Source organism: Poecilia mexicana, unplaced genomic scaffold, assembly GCF_051168715.1.
Source record: "Poecilia mexicana isolate PSO_F unplaced genomic scaffold, ASM5116871v1 scaffold_13, whole genome shotgun sequence".
Lineage (NCBI taxonomy): Eukaryota > Metazoa > Chordata > Actinopteri > Cyprinodontiformes > Poeciliidae > Poecilia > Poecilia mexicana.
In genome coordinates this window covers 11,483,076-11,500,220 of record NW_028263382.1, presented here as the reverse complement: position 1 = coordinate 11,500,220, position 17,145 = coordinate 11,483,076, and the positions used below count along the sequence as shown (strand labels likewise).

The following is a 17,145-nucleotide window of genomic DNA, read 5'->3' as shown; positions in this document are numbered from 1 at the left end:
GTTTCCCCAGTGTCTTTTTCTTGATTGCAACATTTCTAATCAGTCATCACACCAGTTTAGGACCTGATTAAGTCTCTGTGTAGACAGCATCGTCTGGTCTTCTTAATCCAAATAAGGTTATGCTTAGCATATTTATGCTTCTGCAAGATGTTTATTTTCCTGATGACTAAACACGGTGTACAGTTCATTGCAAAAGTATTCACACCCCCTGACTTTTTTACATTGTGTTTACAAAAACTGTTTTATTGGGATTGTTGGGATGGGATTGCGATGGACCAACAAAAAGTAGCGTATCATTGTGAATAAACTGCTACGATAAGAAATTACTCATTGGATTATGAATTAAAATGAGCTTGATAATTTCAATTATGAAGATTAATATTTTTTTGAAGGGCAATTTTGCTTTCAGAGCATCATATTTATGGTTTGGTACTATTTCAGTTTTATTTATTTTTATTTTTTATTTTGCATATTTAAAATATCTCCCAGTTCCAGTGTTAAGTGTTCTTTACTAAATTCAAGTTTATTGGTCTTTGAGGGGGTGAGCTTGCAGGATTATGCCATTATCAATATATTACTTGAGAATAGTCTCAAAACAATTATTGTTTATTGCATTAATTATTAAAATTACTTATCGTACAGCAAAGTGTTTTAGCATGACAAACCTAATTGTGAAACAGAACGAAAAACTTTTTTTTTTCCCCAAATAAAAATCTATAAGATATATGTAAGCTCTTTTCTCTGATGAAGAGCTACAGAAGTGATCCAATCAGTCGAGGCGAGCTGTTTGCTATGATCTCACTATAAATTCAGCTGTTCTGTGAAACTTCATGGTTTGTTAGAACAAACGGCACCATCAGGACCAAGAGACGCAGTGAGGGTCGAACAGAAATTCACACTTCTCGATTTTTATTTATCAAAAGTCTTCAGACCACATGTTTTTCATAACTCCTTTGTGTTGGTCTATCACATACAATTCTGCAGTATATGAGCCTTTTTGCAAGGCACTGTTTGTTTTATTATGTTCACCGATTCACGTTTCCTGAGTATCAATTGCAGTTTTTTCATTTCCACTTACTGAGCTTGAAGCAGTCCTGATGCAGTGAATCCTCTTGTTAAGGCTTACACAAAATGAAGTGTCTTTTCTCTGACCTATGATTAGTGTTACTTGCTTTTATGATCAAATTATCTGGTAACCAAATTTTACAAGCACATGTAGAAGTCATCATTGTAAGAGGAGTATATAGCCCACTTAAGCTTCTATATCATTTAATTTATAAGAGTTTATATATAACATTCCCCGTTATCTGTTTTGTTCCTGCAAAGCCTGCTTGTTTGCAGCTCCCTTCACCCCCCTCCTCTTCATCAAACCCTACATTTATATTCTACTGCTGTGTTGCTCACCCAGCCAATCCTGCTGCACTGCAACCTTCGAGGAGGAGGCTCCTTTCCTCCTGCTCTGCTCTGCTCTGGGTTCAGTCACAGGGATTATTAAAACTCATTTGCAATGTTGTCAAAGCTGGACAGATCCTCACACTCACTCCGTGTGCCCGAGTTTAGCCAGCCTGTAAAGGAGAGAGAAAGACAGAGAGAGAAAACGGGAGAATATTAGTGACAGAGCTACAGCAGACTGTGAAGGCGCAAAAGAGGGGGAGCTGGAAGGCTGTAAGTGCTGGTGGGCGGAGAGGAGGAGGCTGTGCAGCTTCACTCAAGGACCACAGCACCTTCTTTTTTAAAACGGGAAAGACAAAAGGGGGCGAAGAGATGTAGGCTTGACTTTTAAAAAAAAAACAAAAAAAAAAACCTGGAGTTATCTCTCGGGCACTTTACCTGCCGCTGACTGTCCACTGACTGGCACTGGGCAATGTCCGTCCTGAAGTGGAGCAAGCACAGAAAGCCCTCCGCAGACTCCATCTATGACATGCTTCATCTGGTGAGATCTCTGTCATGTATCTCTTTACCTGGATTGCTGTCGCTGCGGTCGTAGCTGTTTTGTCCTAGTTAGGGGGAGGAAAACACCTTCGTAGCTTTTGTTTAAAGCCCCCCTCTCGGCTGCTAAGGACAGGAAGCTGTGAGTCATCGATGTGTCGCATAGTTGCCCCATAATCACAGGAGTTCTTCACAAGATAATAAGGAAATAAACGGCTACGTGCAGGAGTTCATTCCCGTGAAACTTGGACCTGACACGACTTTGAGAAACTACCCTCCGCGTTGCTGCAGTGATTGACTGCTGGGGGAGCTTTCTCCCTCGCAGTCTTGGGCTGTGTTATCAATCTCTTGTCAGATTCACAGAGCAGATATGTAACCTTCTCTCTACCTCATCAGCGCTGTGCTGCTTTATGTGTTTCATCCATATTTAATAAGCTAGGGGAGACAATGAACTGGAGTCTCACACTTTTTTTTTCACCCATGACAGTGTCTTTGATTTACACTCTGTTCGTACTTATCCTAAAAGCTTTGTCGTTTTTTCTTGTCGCCTGTCTCTTTGCCATCTCATGACTGTTTAGAAGCTCACAACTGCAATGGTGTTAATTAGTCTAAACTGTGAGGACTATGACCAGACTGTGACCGTCTTGCGTGGCTCAGTGAAACTTGTTAAATTGTATTGTCAATTTACCAAGGCAGGAGGAATCGGAAGACTTCATACTTAGTTCTTATATGGCTATTGCAATCATCCAGATGACTTTACTTTATGGCTTTTTGCATATTTGTTCTAGCGAAGGCACTGATTGTTTAATGGGCTATACATGTGCAGTTCTACAAACTGGAAAACAAAAAGCTATGTCAGGAATGCAATTCAAACATGAAACTGATATAAATATTCATTATACAGAGAGTAAGAATGCTTTTACAATTCAACAGTTGTAGATTATCGCCTGCATCCTCTGAGTCCAGCTGCAGTTCACACTTCCCCCCCAACTCTGTTAATGGACAGAGTTAATTAACAGTATGGCATGAACAATCCTTGGCTTGTTCGTGCACCTATTTATACTATAGTTTTTTTTTCTTCCACTTAACTTTCCACTAACATACTTGCAGACAATGCTTTGCAAACAGCCTTTTGTGACAGAGCCTCCTTTTTGAAGGCATCAGGACTCTCTGTGCTGTCAGCAATCATACGTGTGATTGTCAACAGTCAAAAGGAAAAAAAAAAAAAAAAAAAACTTGAATTAATAGTCCCTTTTCATTGGTCTTATATAATATTCTAATTTTCAGACAAACATCTAAGTTATTAACATTACTAAGTCGTAATAATCTGAGATGCCTTAAGAATGTTGTTCGATAAGTCTGTATGTGACAGATTATTTAAATTTTACTGATAAAGCAATTGAAATAAATGTGCTTAGAGATTATGCTGTGGTTCATATTACAACATACATTTAGAGATGAGTGTTATGAGTAGCAGTCCTGAGGCTCAACACCATGAATGTTTGCATTTTCTGTCTTTCCTGTAAGTAAGGAAAGTGTGTAAAAGCTCATTTTGGTCTACAGCAACAAACGGGGAAGGAGGGAACATTGTGCAGCTTTATGCTCCATACAGCTGGAGAAAATTCTGGTTGCTTTGAACTTTCTCTGGTGTCTCATTTTGATGAGCATTTTTGTGGTTTGGAAAGTGAGACTTTAAATCTCTCGCTGTATCTCGATATTAGTAACTGGTGCAGACTACTTGTAACATATAAAACCCCCTAAAAACTAAACAGTCCTAATGCATTTTAACGCGCTTCATCTACTAGAATGTCAAATGATCTGGCAAGTAATCTGCGCTGTGAATCATTGAGCTGCTTTCTTAAATATTCAAAGAGAGTTTGATCACAGATACTACTTGTTCTGAACATTTATGCAGATATAAAGTGCCATATTGAAAAAGGCCAGATTAATAAAGGATTTCTCCATCTCAGTCACTGCTTTCAGAGGCTCTCTATGCCATGGCATGGAGCCAAATTGGGCACACATTCATGCTTTGTTGACCTCTCTTAATAATCAGTCTGGCAAGATTTCCAACCCTGCTGAAGATCAACAGGAGTCTTGTACAGACATTGGTCCTGGCATATTCAATTTAATATCACATAATAGAACGAGGCGGGTGTTCTGACTAAAAGCTGTCACAATTAATAAATTGTCATCCCGTTTTGTTGTGTGTGCAGACTCAAGTCAGCTTTGCCAATATTTTATAGTGCTCTCTGTTTACATGCATTGAAACAGCAAATCATAATTAATCATGTTAATATATGTCAGTGTTTTTATGTTTCTTCTCACCATTTGAGAAGTGGTACAGTAGTGGGAAAAAAAAGTCTGGATTATTTCTCTAGTTTTCTCTCTACATTAGTGCTGCACAAATGTTCTTGCACATCCTTCTTCACCACTGATTTAACAGTCGAGTAGAAAATGAGTGCCACTGATTAGTTATCATATGGAATGTATTTCCATTTTTCTTTCTTTCTTATGGTCACAAACGCCTTAAAGAACAAAACTAAGCAGGGGATAATTAGTTGGATCTGAAGCACAGGCAGAAGGTGGCAGTCAGAGGCAATTATAACACTCCTCTTGTGTGTGATGATGAGCTCTGAACTAGAGATCCTAAAACACATCTACTTATTTCATCTTGGATTAATAGGCTCTTCTAAACTGCTGATGGCTTCTTTATTTTTGTTATTTAGACACAGTTGAACAATTCCATGTGCCTGAGATCAAAATAATAATAATAATAATTAAAAAAAAGATTTAAACAGCATCGTTAGGAAAACTAAAAGCACTACATGAATCCACCACCCAAAAACAAACACACACACACACACACACCCACACACACACACACACACCACCACAACCACCCAAAAAACAAGCTCTATTATTTTCTATCAAACATACCACACCTGCTGCCTCTGGTCTGCGATGGTACAATTCTTGAGTCTAATCATTTATTTCATCTCGACACTTCTAATGTGTGTTAAAGGTGCTGACTGTCATGAGTTAAAATGCACCAGATTTAAGGATCTAAATAACTGCTGCATTATGTAAAAAGTAGTAAAAGTTATTAGCACTTCTTACTGCTTGCATCTCAATAAACCGACGACACTCAGAGTATTGCTGAATGTCTAGTCAGTTTAATTTGTATGGCACATTTTAGGAACAAGGCAGTTCAAACAAAGTGCTTTACACCATAAAAACATAAAACAGACACCAATTGTGAAACAAGCAATTAACATTACATTTTGTCAAATGCCATGCCAAATGCTATCTATTTGTGAATGTGTTCATTTTGTTTAAAACCAAATTCTCATGGATTTTAAACACTACCTAAAAGGTCAGTTCTGTGTAATTTAACTTCATAAAGAGATGGATCAAAGTGGGCAGTAAAAATTGTTACACTGAAACTATCAGGAACTAGAAAACAGGAACACCTAGCTCCAGTTCTGGCTTCACTTCAACGGTTTGCTGTTTATTACAGAATTGCTACAAAAATTTACTGGTTTTTTTTAAGGGTCTTAAAGATTTCCCCCATTGCTATACATCCACAAACACAGAAAGGGGGAAAAATGAAAATAAAATTGCACTTGAACGTTCCAAGGTCCAAACAAAAATGTCCCTGCTTTGTGAAATAATGTACCATTCCAAAGTCTGGAGACTTTTAATGAGCTTTTAAAGACACACTTCTACTTTTTTGGTATTTGAGCAAAGAAAGAACTGGGTATCTGAATGTGGCTCTAGTTTAAAGTGCTTTCAGTCTTCAGTTTTCAAATACTCAAACACATTCAGAAATTGTTTTGTTGTCCTTTTTGATAGATGCTTGCTCCACAAATTTAGCAAACGTCCTACTTATATGTTATAAAGTGCATTTGTGACAATACATTTACAGCCATTTTACCACTTCTGAGTTGGTGTGCAAGCCGTCTGAGAATTTTGGGGAATTTTCAAGCGGAACAAACGGTCCACATAAATGTCTCCTTGATTAGATAACAATGCTGACAATCAGTTTAATTTATAAAAGCTGCGTGAGATTAGACGTGTCTGGCATTGATGATATTTGAATTTATTGCAGTCATTACATCCAACTGAATGATGAATTAAAAACAAACATGAATATCTTAATTGAATTGCATGTAATGAAACGGGCCTTTTGAAGAAACAAATGTCACAGTTTTGTTTGGCGAGCGTTTTATGCCCAGGAGATGGTGTTGAGATTGTGAGATGTGCTGACTGGCAGCGACTTTGATCTTAATTAAGATTACAAGCATCCATCATTTGCAGCTGTGTGAAGTCCATATCGTTATTATTTCCCAGAGGTATTTGTAGGTGAGACAGGATAAATTGCTTCCATCAAGCCTATAAAACTGGCCATATTACAAGCGGGTGAGATCTTTGCCCTCCTTCACCCGGTTTTTAATGTACTCCTGCTGGCTGTGCCTTTTGCATGGCCCCCCGACCACTCTGCTGGATTTTCTCAGCTGATCTCTTTTGTGTCATGATAATCCACAATATGATGACATCAAGTTGTGATGGATAAGGAAGGAGCCTCTTTGTGCGTTCTCTTTTGTGTTTGTATTGATGTTACAAGCCAGCATTTCTTGTTTTCATTTATTTTTTTGTTTGGCTGGCGAGGCTGTAGCCTTTTGCAAACAAAGTAACTATTTGTTCAGCCATGTAGGCTTTTGTTGAGAGGGGTCTATTTTTGTCCAAAATAATAGTCTAATGCACATCAGGGCCAGTCACCATGGCAACTCATACTCTTTGTGGACACACAGTGTGTGTATATTTTGATCCAGTGAAAGAGTTGAATCATTACACCACTAATCCATCAGCAGGAAGAAAGCACCCGGGAAAGTGAGCAAAAAAGAGGAGGTCGGAAAGTCATAGTTGTGATAGACTGAAATAGACCAAATTAGTGCAAAAGATTTTTTTAGAGCTGCCTCTCTGCCTCTTTCTAGGCTCACTCTCTGCACAGTCATGAGTCTGTGCACATCAGTAAGTAGAAGGTGATGCCTACACACTTTCTTCCAAGGTGCTGATTGGTTGCTTCATGTAGATTTCCTTTCATATCCTCACATTTGGATTACACTTTTGCCTGTTTTTGATCACTTACCTGTCTCTTTTGTCTTCCTTTTTTCCTTTAAAGAGCACAGAGCAGGTCGCCGCTTTCTGCCGCAGTCTCCATGACATGAATCCCTCAGAGTGTGTGTCCTCTTCGCCGAGCCCGGACTCACCCTTCCCGCCTACCGCGACTCCCCGACAGCTGTCTGATGCCGACAAGCTCCGCAAAGTGATCTGTGAACTCGTGGAGACCGAGCGCACCTATGTCAAAGTCAGTATCGATCATCAGACTCGTTCCAAGCAGATGGTGTTTGTGAGTGCATATGTTCTCCTGTGCAGCAGTCAGAGATTCTATCCATCTTGAGATATGATCCGCCTTCATATTGTCTATTCTATATAACCGATCCATATTTATCTCTGCGTCCCCGGAGATGTGATGGGGGACACAGCTGTGTCCTTGTCTGGATATTTTCTAATCTTTTCCAGCTTGGAATAAAAATGGCTTGGTGGAATAACTGGGTTAGAGATGGTATGTAATGGGAAAATGTCAAGACTGTCTTAATGATTCTCAGTCCAGGGGGCACAAATGGGCTTACTATAGAAATCACATTACAAATGATTGATTGTATATTGCACAAGGTTCAAGGGGAATTGGTGATTTGTTTTAATCTGGTGCACTTTATGTTTGTAGGTTTAATTGCTGCTGAAAAACACCACAGGGACTTAAAAGCCAGAGGAATAAAAGTCTTTAGTGATAATTAATGATCTGAAATGAATGCTGCTGTCAAATTAATTTTTAAGTTTGCTGGTATACAAGTTTATTATACGCATGCATTTCAATGACTTACAATATTGTCCAAATGGTCATTTATTTAATTAATTCTGTTAAAAAAGGGGAAACTCGTAATGATTTGCACAGAGCGATATTTTTGTTAATTTTTATTATAAAGGTTCATGGCTAATGAAAACCCAATACTCTGTCTCATAACAATCTGATTTTTTTGAGGAACAAATTTAAAAATAAAAGGCTTAATACGGGAATGTCTCCCTTCATAAAGATTTGTTCTTGTATTGTACAGTATGCATGTTCAATACTTAGATGTTTGTTGTTTTTTTGGCATTGCTACTATATTAATGTGACAGTAATACCAAAGGTCAGTCTTTGGTATTACTAGTTTGGTCAGGATTCAGTGTGACTGGAGTCGGTGCCTTAAGAACCACCATATAGCTGCTTGTCCATTGAACAACAGTCCAGTTCTCCTTAGCACAGGTTGTACCGTAGCACAGGTCATGTCTCTGGTTGAAGAGACGCTGAACAAAGTAAGTTACAGTTGTAGACTATGCCCTACATATGGTGGCTCTTGAAGCACCAACTCCAGTCACACTGAATCCTGACCAAAATAGTGAATCGCAAATTCAAACCACACTTTTCCTTTCAGTCAATTTATATGTAAAACGCCAGCCACATTTCATGATGAGAATTTGTTGGTTACCCCTGCCTTGCTATACATCTATCAAGTCCACACTTTTTCCCATGATTGTACGAGTCATAACACGTCTGTATTACATATTTTTTCTTCAAATTGTCGTTATGGAATATTGTCATTTTCTGAGAAACTGAACTTTGAGTGAATTGCTGCCTATAGGTTGCCTACTACAGTTTAAAAACACAGTTGTCTTAAGAATAGTGAGTGGGCAAATACTTAAAAATGTGCAACCTTTTGCCCCCAGTTGATTGCAGTGTGTAGAAACAGCACTATTTTATGAAAAATCCAGTCACTATGATCTTATGTAATCATTCATACTGAGAAACTGAAGTTTGGGTTTTCATTGCCTGTAAACCATAATCATCAAAATGTACTGAATATATATGAATATTTTAACCATATCAATCTGTGGGTAATAAATCTAGATATAATTAACTCAAAATTAATTTACTGAAATTAATCAGCATTTTGAATTATTTTGTTTCTATTATTGAGCTCCACTCATACTCCTGTTTGTCTTTTGGCTTTAGACTGGAGATCATATCGTTTGCTGTTCAGATGTCTCTTTAGTGCTGGTTTCTGAAAAACTGCTTGTTTTAGGATGATTTAGAATCAGCCATTTTACACACTGTTATTTGTAAAAAAAACTTTCCACATATCACATTTATGAATCTGTTGGTGCCTGCAGTGGTTTATAATAGTCTTTTGCTCATTCGTATTAAAACAAGTCCTCAAGACTGGCAACATTTCTCTCTGACTTTTATCACCCAGAGTCTATTTCCTATAGCGTCCCACATAGTGACAGAACACAATTAAACACACTTAACTCTTGCCTTGCAGGATCTCAATTGTCTCATTGGGAGATATTTAACCCCACTGCAGAAAGAGAATTTCCTCACACAGGATGAGGTATGTGAAATGTTTCCCATGCATGAGCTTTTAAGAGGTAGCTTGGCTTTTAGATGCCAGTGCTGCTGAAATATTCTATTAATGGTTTGTTGCATAATCATGTGAAGTGTTGCCTTGTAGAAGAAGACGGATGGATGGTAATTAGAGAGAGAGAGAGATTTTTACATGCATTTGCAATATTAAAATTCATGTTGTATGTTAGCTTGAGTTTTTGTAACTGTCACAAAGTACTAAAAATTTGACACTACTAGACATGGAAATTATAATTTTTTTCCCCAGCTGGATGTTCTATTTGGCAATTTGCCAGAAATGGTGGAATTCCAGGTTGAGTTCCTAAAAACGCTGGAAGACGGAACCAGATTGGTTCCAGATCTGGAGAAGTTGGAGAGTGTGGATCAGTTTAAGGTACAAATCTTTCTTTTTTTTTTTTTTAGACATAATCCTAGAATATAAACAGCATCAAGCATTCAGACAACCTATGAACTTTTTTCTGACTCTGTGAACTCTCTCACAGAAAATACTCTTTTCTCTGGGAGGCTCTTTCTTGTACTATGCGGACCGTTTTAAGATCTACAGTGCTTTTTGTGCCAGTCATACTAAAGTCCCAAAGGTTCTTGTGAAGGGTGAGTCCTTTTTTTTTTTTTCATTGGGCTGACATTCCACCTTGGCTCAAAGGACAGTGTGTATTTAACCATCTGCTGTATACTGCAATTCTCCATAAATCTGCTCTTCATCATTGCCAGCCGCAGTTGTCCATCTGACCCCCATATACTTTCCAGCTAGAAGTTCTTGAGGTTAAAAGCCTGGCTAGATTATATGATATGTAATTAGAAGTGTTGAACAGACTCTTCTGAAGCTACTACACCCACTCCCTTTCTAACTTCACTGGATGGCTTTGTTTGCCACATTCATATTCAGTGAGTCAACTGCTTTTCTGCTGTGCAGGTGTTGATGGCGGTATTAAAATAAAGCACTTTAAATATGCTTATTGATTCTTCCTCCTCGCTTTTCACACAAAAATACAAAATGGGTTGTATTTGGTAAGCCTGTGGTTTTGTTTTGCTTTTCTGAGAGACGAGCAGAAATGTGTGCCCTCTGGATCAATAACAAGGCCTTTATTACTACCACTATTTCTTGGTTATCTCTCAAGTCCATGACTTACTGCAGTCTACTGGGTTTAGCAGATTGAGACATTTTTGAACTTGTTAGGATAATTAACAGAGCTTAATGTACTGTTTGATGGCAATGTATGCGTGATTGAATTGACTTTATTTTATTTTTGCAAAGTGACTCAATATGGCATTTGTTGTGATTTGGTGCTATATAAATAAACTAAATTGAATTGAAGTACTTTTGGGCATGGTGACTATGGGATTCTCATAATATGACAACTCTGAGTTAAACTGTCACAGTTCTATGGTATTTTCATACAGTTATAACATTTTACTTTGTTTTCAATTTGTGTACAACCTTACAGGTCTAATGAAGAAGAAAAAAAAGACAAAAAATGCGTATTTTGCATTCATACAAAGTTTTAATCAAAATTTTGCTTTTAATTGGTTACTACTAATAAAAAAACTATTAAAGCCTACGACTTTCCAAGTGTAGTCATAAAGCAGAGTCAAATATCAAAATTCTTGTTGCCATGTGATGTCATTGTGGACAAACGATCCGGCTGCCAGCATATCTGTCTTTGACAATGAATTAGATTTTTTCAATGGAATTACATGTAATGTACCAGTTTGAACCTGTCATACAGAATGGAGTATCTGCTACTCCTCACCTTAGGTCTTGCTGGATGAATCTGTGATAATTGGGAACTTACTACTAACTTCAGCCTGTGTGTTATGCTGCTTTGATTCCACTCATTCCTGTGCGCACACCTGCATCAGGCTGCTTTTCTCCGGTTAGAGTAGGTGATGTTTAATGAGCCGTGTCACCTACTGCAGCCCCGTTCGAGGCGTTCAGTGTAGCCATTTGGGTAATGAACGAGGTAGGTCCTAGACTGAAGCTTATATTTAAAAATGACCATGTTACTTTCTATTATATTCCAAATAATTACTGCCCGCTTCACCTAAGCAGGCAATTTATATTTTGATATCCCTTGAATACAAGTATTTCACCTGACCTACGCGAAACCACATGTAAAAAAAAAAATATTTATTTACACTGCTAAGGATTGCATGATCTCTTCCAACCTTTTGCAAACACAATGTTATTTTTGTCATTGCAGCCAAAACCGACCCTAATTTCAAGGCCTTTCTTGATGAGCGGAACCCCAAGCAGCAGCACTCCTCCACCCTAGAATCCTATTTGATTAAACCCATACAGAGGGTGCTAAAATACCCCCTTCTGCTAAGGGAGCTCTACTCACTGACAGACCCAGACAGTGAGGAACACTACCACTTGGATGGTAAGACAATGTCAGAGTTTACTGAGGATACAAAATTCTTTTTATCACAGAACTGAAATGAATCCCTGAACGGACACAACAGTTTAGCTGAAAACATGTTTTCTGCTTGACATAGTTGCTATAAAAGCCATGAACAAGGTTGCCAGCCACATCAATGAAATGCAGAAGATCCACGAGGAGTTTGGAGCAGTGTTTGACCAGCTGATCACTGAGCAAAGCAGTGAAAAGAAAGACGTAGGTTTGGACAAGTGCAGCCTTTTTGTTGTCAAAAAAAAAAAAAGAAAAAAAAGTCCCTGTGGGATGACGATGTTGATATTTTCACACAACTGCCAGGTGGCTGATCTATCGATGGGCGATTTGCTGCTTCACAACACTGTGACATGGATCAACCCACCCATTTCTCTGGGAAAATGGAAGAAAGAACCACAGATGGCAACATTTGGTATGTCAGTGATGATATTCAGTTTAATCAATCTATTTTGTTTTCCTACACTGTTTCAGCAATAAATGCACTAGAATATGGTACTTTGTTAAAATAGGCTATAAAACCCAGAATTTAACATTTATCACTTGTACTTTGACATTTAGTATCCATTATGATAATAACCACAAGTAATCTTATGCTCAATTAAGGAAAGGTAACCCAGTGAGGATATTTGGGGTTTATTTAGTAACAAAATATATTTATATGCAAAAATATGTAGGATTGAAAATAATCAAACAAATCCAATTAATGAACAAACATAAAATGTGCTTTAAAAATTTCATTTCTTTTAATATTTGTCAGATACAGTAGAGAAACAAACATCTGCATTTCCATTTCCAATGGATTAAAAATGCAAAGCCCCCACAAAAGGGTACAAGAGTCTGCTACACAATAATTAGTGATTATTTGGAGGTAACTGATGTCTGCCATCTTCTTCTGCCTTTCAGTTTTCAAAACTGCTGTCGTGTTTGTATGCAAAGAAGAGTCCAAGCAGAAGAAGAAAATTGTACGTTTTCACACAAAAAGGCACATGCATTCTGTAACTGTACAAGCAACATTTAGAAGCAGCTTTAATATAAATATTATATTTATCTGATTTAAGGGCGGCTCACATCGAGTTTCTGTATCTTCGGAAGAAAAAGATCCTTTCCGATTCCGTCACATGATTCCTACAGATGCCCTTCAAATCCGATCCATGTCAAACACAGGTAGATGCTCCATTAAATGCGGCTCTGTGTTTTAATTTCACCATGTTTCTTTGCGAATGATGCAGATTGTTTGTATCCCACAGACGGTGAGAGTTCTGCTATGTGTGAAATAGTTCACACAAAATCAGAGTCGGAAGGAAGACCAGAGAGGACGTTTCACCTGTGCTGCAGGTGAGGATTTTCGTCTGAAGGAGGCGGAGTTTAGCTTCAGATTTAAGCCTGTCTACTGCTCCTTGCTGCTCTCAACACAATGACAAACTGATAACCCAACCCTTCCTTTTCCTTTCTCAGCTCTCCAGAGAGCCGAAAGGAATTTCTGAAGACAGTCCACTCCATCTTGAGAGAAAAGCACCGCCGACAGCTCCTAAAGACAGAAAGTTTACCCCTCAACCAGCAGTATGTGCCATTTGGAGGAAAGCGACTCTGTGCCCTGAAGGGAGCCCGTCCAGCCATAAATAGAGCCGGTAAATGCCAGTCGGTGGCTGCATTCACCCTACAGCTTAAAGTGTCCCAATTCCTTCCAAACTGACACAGATAGGATCTTTGGCGGAATCCAGGTTGTTCATTTATATGTTCAACTGTGCGACCAAACAATTTGCAACCAGCTAATATATTACTTTGCAAAGTTAGCAATACTGCTTTAATCTTCTCAATGTTTTGTCACATTTAAAAAGAAAAAGCTCCAGGGTATTTGTAATTTTTATAGACAAAATCCAGTGCAAGAAACTCCATCGGAGGGGTTAGAGAATGTCAGTGAACAAACGGCATCATGAAGACCAACAAACCCACCAGACAAGTCAGGGTTAAATTTAAGCAACTTTTAAAAGAGATAGGTTATAAAATAATACCCCAACTCTAATGTTAATTCAGTATTTGAAAGCGAGAGCAACATGGATTGAACAGCTTTGTTCACTTCCTCCATTGCCAAAATATAACCCTACACACACACAGGCAGACCACAACTCAAATACATCTCAGAAAATCAACATTGTTTCCGATGCCTTCTGTTCGCTGATCGGCTTAATTGAAATTCTACCAGAGAAATCAAACTCAATAGGAGAAATTCTAGGAGCACTGAATGAAGATGGGAATTGAGCAGATTAGAACTGCACAGCAACATAATGGCCAGGTGGATGTAGAACTAGTATACTTTACAAGACTTGTCTATAAAAATACAGAAGAATTTTATGTAAAGCAATGGCTCAATACAAATGCTCAGTGCCATAGACAAAAGTATTTATAATAATTCTTACTTCTACTGAAATTATTATTTTTTTTATTTATCCTAACAGCATCTGCCCCAACCAGGACTCTAGGCAGGAGAAAGCTGGTGCGCAATCGTTTCACCATAGACACCGACATTGTTTTTGATGGGGACTCGGAACAACAGGATATCACTTCACCACAGGAATCTGATTCAGCTCCGCTGCAGCAGAAGGATGAGCAGCAGTCTGAGTTAGCGGGAGATACAGACCGCTGGGTGGAGGAGCAGTTTGACCTAGAAGAGTATGAAGACCAGGAAGAAATGAAGGAGACAGACATCCTAAGCGATGATGACGACGAGTTTTGCCAAACACCCAGAGCTCTATCTGAAGAGGCTGATCTGGAGAGCCCCCTGATGGCTTTATCCCTGGAGGGTGCAGAAACCGACGGGAGTAAGAGCCTGCCGTCTCCAACTGTGAGCGACACACCAGATGAAGAGAAGATATCCGACACAGAGAGGAAGGGCTCCATAACCGACAACTCCGAGGACAAGAATCAAGCAGTGAAGGCTGAGGTTTGGGTTCGAAGGGAGCCGTCGGATTCATCTCCAGACTGCCCCACATAAGAGCTGAAGGGGACAGGAATCTCCCCATGTTTGCCGCACAACGATCACTCATCACAAACTGTGCATGAGCATTGATGTATATCACACAGCTAGTAAAGAAACAGTACACCCTCCTTTACCTTACTTTATGCTGAATGCTTTTTTGTATAGGTAAGACCATTTGTGGAGCAATAATTAACCCAGAATGAGGGGGCTGTATCCCAAATCAGATGCTGTTTCATAACGGTCAAGTGTTTGCTTAGAGAGGTGAAATAATGGTACAATCATGGGATCTAATCACTTGCTTTGATTGGCATGGTTTGCACATTTGGGCGGCATTCTGTAGTCCTGCCTGCTGTTGCCAAATTTGGGTATTGTGAGAACATTTATATTTGTTTCGTCTCTGTGACTCAAGATATTATCATAGCTAAGGGCTGTATATTATTTGTCCTTAAAGACATAGAATAATAAATTCCAGATGACAGTCTTGCATAGATTACTGTACATTTTCACATAAATATACACTGATGTGTCATGATTTTGATCTTTAGTTTTAGCTCTCTTGTAACATTTAATAACAGAATGATGTGAAAGCCGTAATGTCACTGAAGCAATGGGTTTTTAATTTTTTTTAACCTTATCCTGTTTTTACTTGAATTTGTATTTGCTGTGTCATTTTTTTACTACTGTGAAATCACGTTATATTTTACCAATGGTACTACCTAAAGTACTGCAGCTCAGACACACTGACACATCAAATGCACACAAATATTGTAGATACTTTACACTTCAGCTTCTTCAGAAGGTTTTCTGTATTCACTTATTTTTTTTAGTAATGGATTTCAAAGCAATTGTTTTATTTATTTGTGTGTAAAATAATTTGCTAGTAACAGAAATCTTTTTTTTTTTTTTTTCCCCACAAAGAAAGTCCAAAGTTGCTCATGCAATCAAGGTGAAAGACTGGCAAGATGTCTGACCAATGAAAGAAGTCATGATTTAAAAAAAGTTCATTATGCTTCTAGGACTGCATTTTTATTTTGTGTATATATAAAACGTATTGATATCATAATAAATACATTTGTTTCCTACTTCTAATTCAGAACTGTTGTGTTTTAATTTATTTGCTTTCATTTTTAAACGGCTTATTAAGTTTTCTCTGGAGTGCACCACCAAATATGCCCCAAATTTCTTCATTTTGGGTGACCGGCACCCAAATGGAGGTAGATCACATCTACCTCCATAAAGATCTGAAATTCAGAGTCTTCAGTCCTGTCCCGTCTACCCACCAGCTCACGTCTGAAGTTGAGCTAACAGTCACTCCGCTGTTGCCAATTTAGCAACTTCTCAGATAAATAATAATAAAAAAAAAGAAATTGGTATCTGCCTCAGTTGAAAATCAGCATGTCAAACTTTTGAAGATCAGCAATCAGCAGGGGGCATGCCCAGGGTACAATTCCTGCAAGAACCACCACTGTTTTCTGAAATGAATCCTTAACTGCATGCAACAAAGCATTTGTATACAACTGCACAACAGAAGAGGAAAAACTGTAATGCCAAAGTCATATCAGTACTACATAAAATTAAACATCTTTAATCAATCCCTACATTTTGATAACGATCATTTTACGAGAAAACCAGCATCAAGAAAAGGCTGTGCATTATCAGCAGAAGTAGACCTAAGAGTGAAAAGGATATGAAGGTGAGTTGCAAAAGGATTCTTGGTTTCTTAATCCAGTTTAATGAAAAAATTATACTCCCCCATAAAATATGAAATAATTGTGCAACATAACACATTTGCTTTGAAATCATTCTGAGTATCAATGTTAAAGTATTGTTTTTTATTTGCTATTATTACCATATTGTGTTGATATTCTAGCACTGTAAGTACAGTTAGACCATTTTACAGTGTTAAAATGTTTATGAAAATTAATACGAAAATAATTCATCTAGCTGGCAATAAATTTTATCAGAAAAAAAATGATCAATTCTTTTACAATGTTACTCCAACATTATAAATCTATTAAAGTAGATACTAAACTAGACCATAATACAGTACAGTATTTACTATAAACCAACTGTGATAAGCAAAAAAGAGGAGTCGTTCTAATACAAGTATGCTTTAAAGACAAACGACTCAAAAGAGGAGTGAAGTGGATGAATTTTCCTCCCAGTGTAAGCTCATGCGGACAAGAATAAACCAGGAACTAACACTATTGGGTGTTTCTCTTTTGTTACACATGACTACAAAGTCAGAACTAGGAACTAGAATCTGGGAATGAGATCAAACAGCCTTGTTCAAAGTGAAA

At 38.1% G+C, this 17,145-nt stretch overlaps 1 protein-coding gene across 1 annotated transcript in view; it reads left to right on the top strand.

Annotated features, from left to right (window-relative positions):
- LOC106919890 (rho guanine nucleotide exchange factor TIAM1-like) overlaps nucleotides 1-15,934 on the top strand; it is a 51,279-nt gene extending 35,345 nt beyond the window's left edge. The window contains exons 16-27 of the mRNA XM_088011667.1: nucleotides 7,115-7,300; nucleotides 9,357-9,425; nucleotides 9,705-9,830; nucleotides 9,940-10,048; nucleotides 11,659-11,838; nucleotides 11,954-12,072; nucleotides 12,172-12,280; nucleotides 12,772-12,830; nucleotides 12,927-13,032; nucleotides 13,116-13,203; nucleotides 13,324-13,496; nucleotides 14,325-15,934. Coding sequence (XP_087867793.1) covers nucleotides 7,115-7,300; nucleotides 9,357-9,425; nucleotides 9,705-9,830; nucleotides 9,940-10,048; nucleotides 11,659-11,838; nucleotides 11,954-12,072; nucleotides 12,172-12,280; nucleotides 12,772-12,830; nucleotides 12,927-13,032; nucleotides 13,116-13,203; nucleotides 13,324-13,496; nucleotides 14,325-14,860 — 1,860 coding nt within the window. The 3' untranslated portion in view covers nucleotides 14,861-15,934. The remainder of the gene's footprint in view (nucleotides 1-7,114; nucleotides 7,301-9,356; nucleotides 9,426-9,704; nucleotides 9,831-9,939; nucleotides 10,049-11,658; nucleotides 11,839-11,953; nucleotides 12,073-12,171; nucleotides 12,281-12,771; nucleotides 12,831-12,926; nucleotides 13,033-13,115; nucleotides 13,204-13,323; nucleotides 13,497-14,324) is intronic.
- Nucleotides 15,935-17,145: the final 1,211 nt, after the last annotated feature.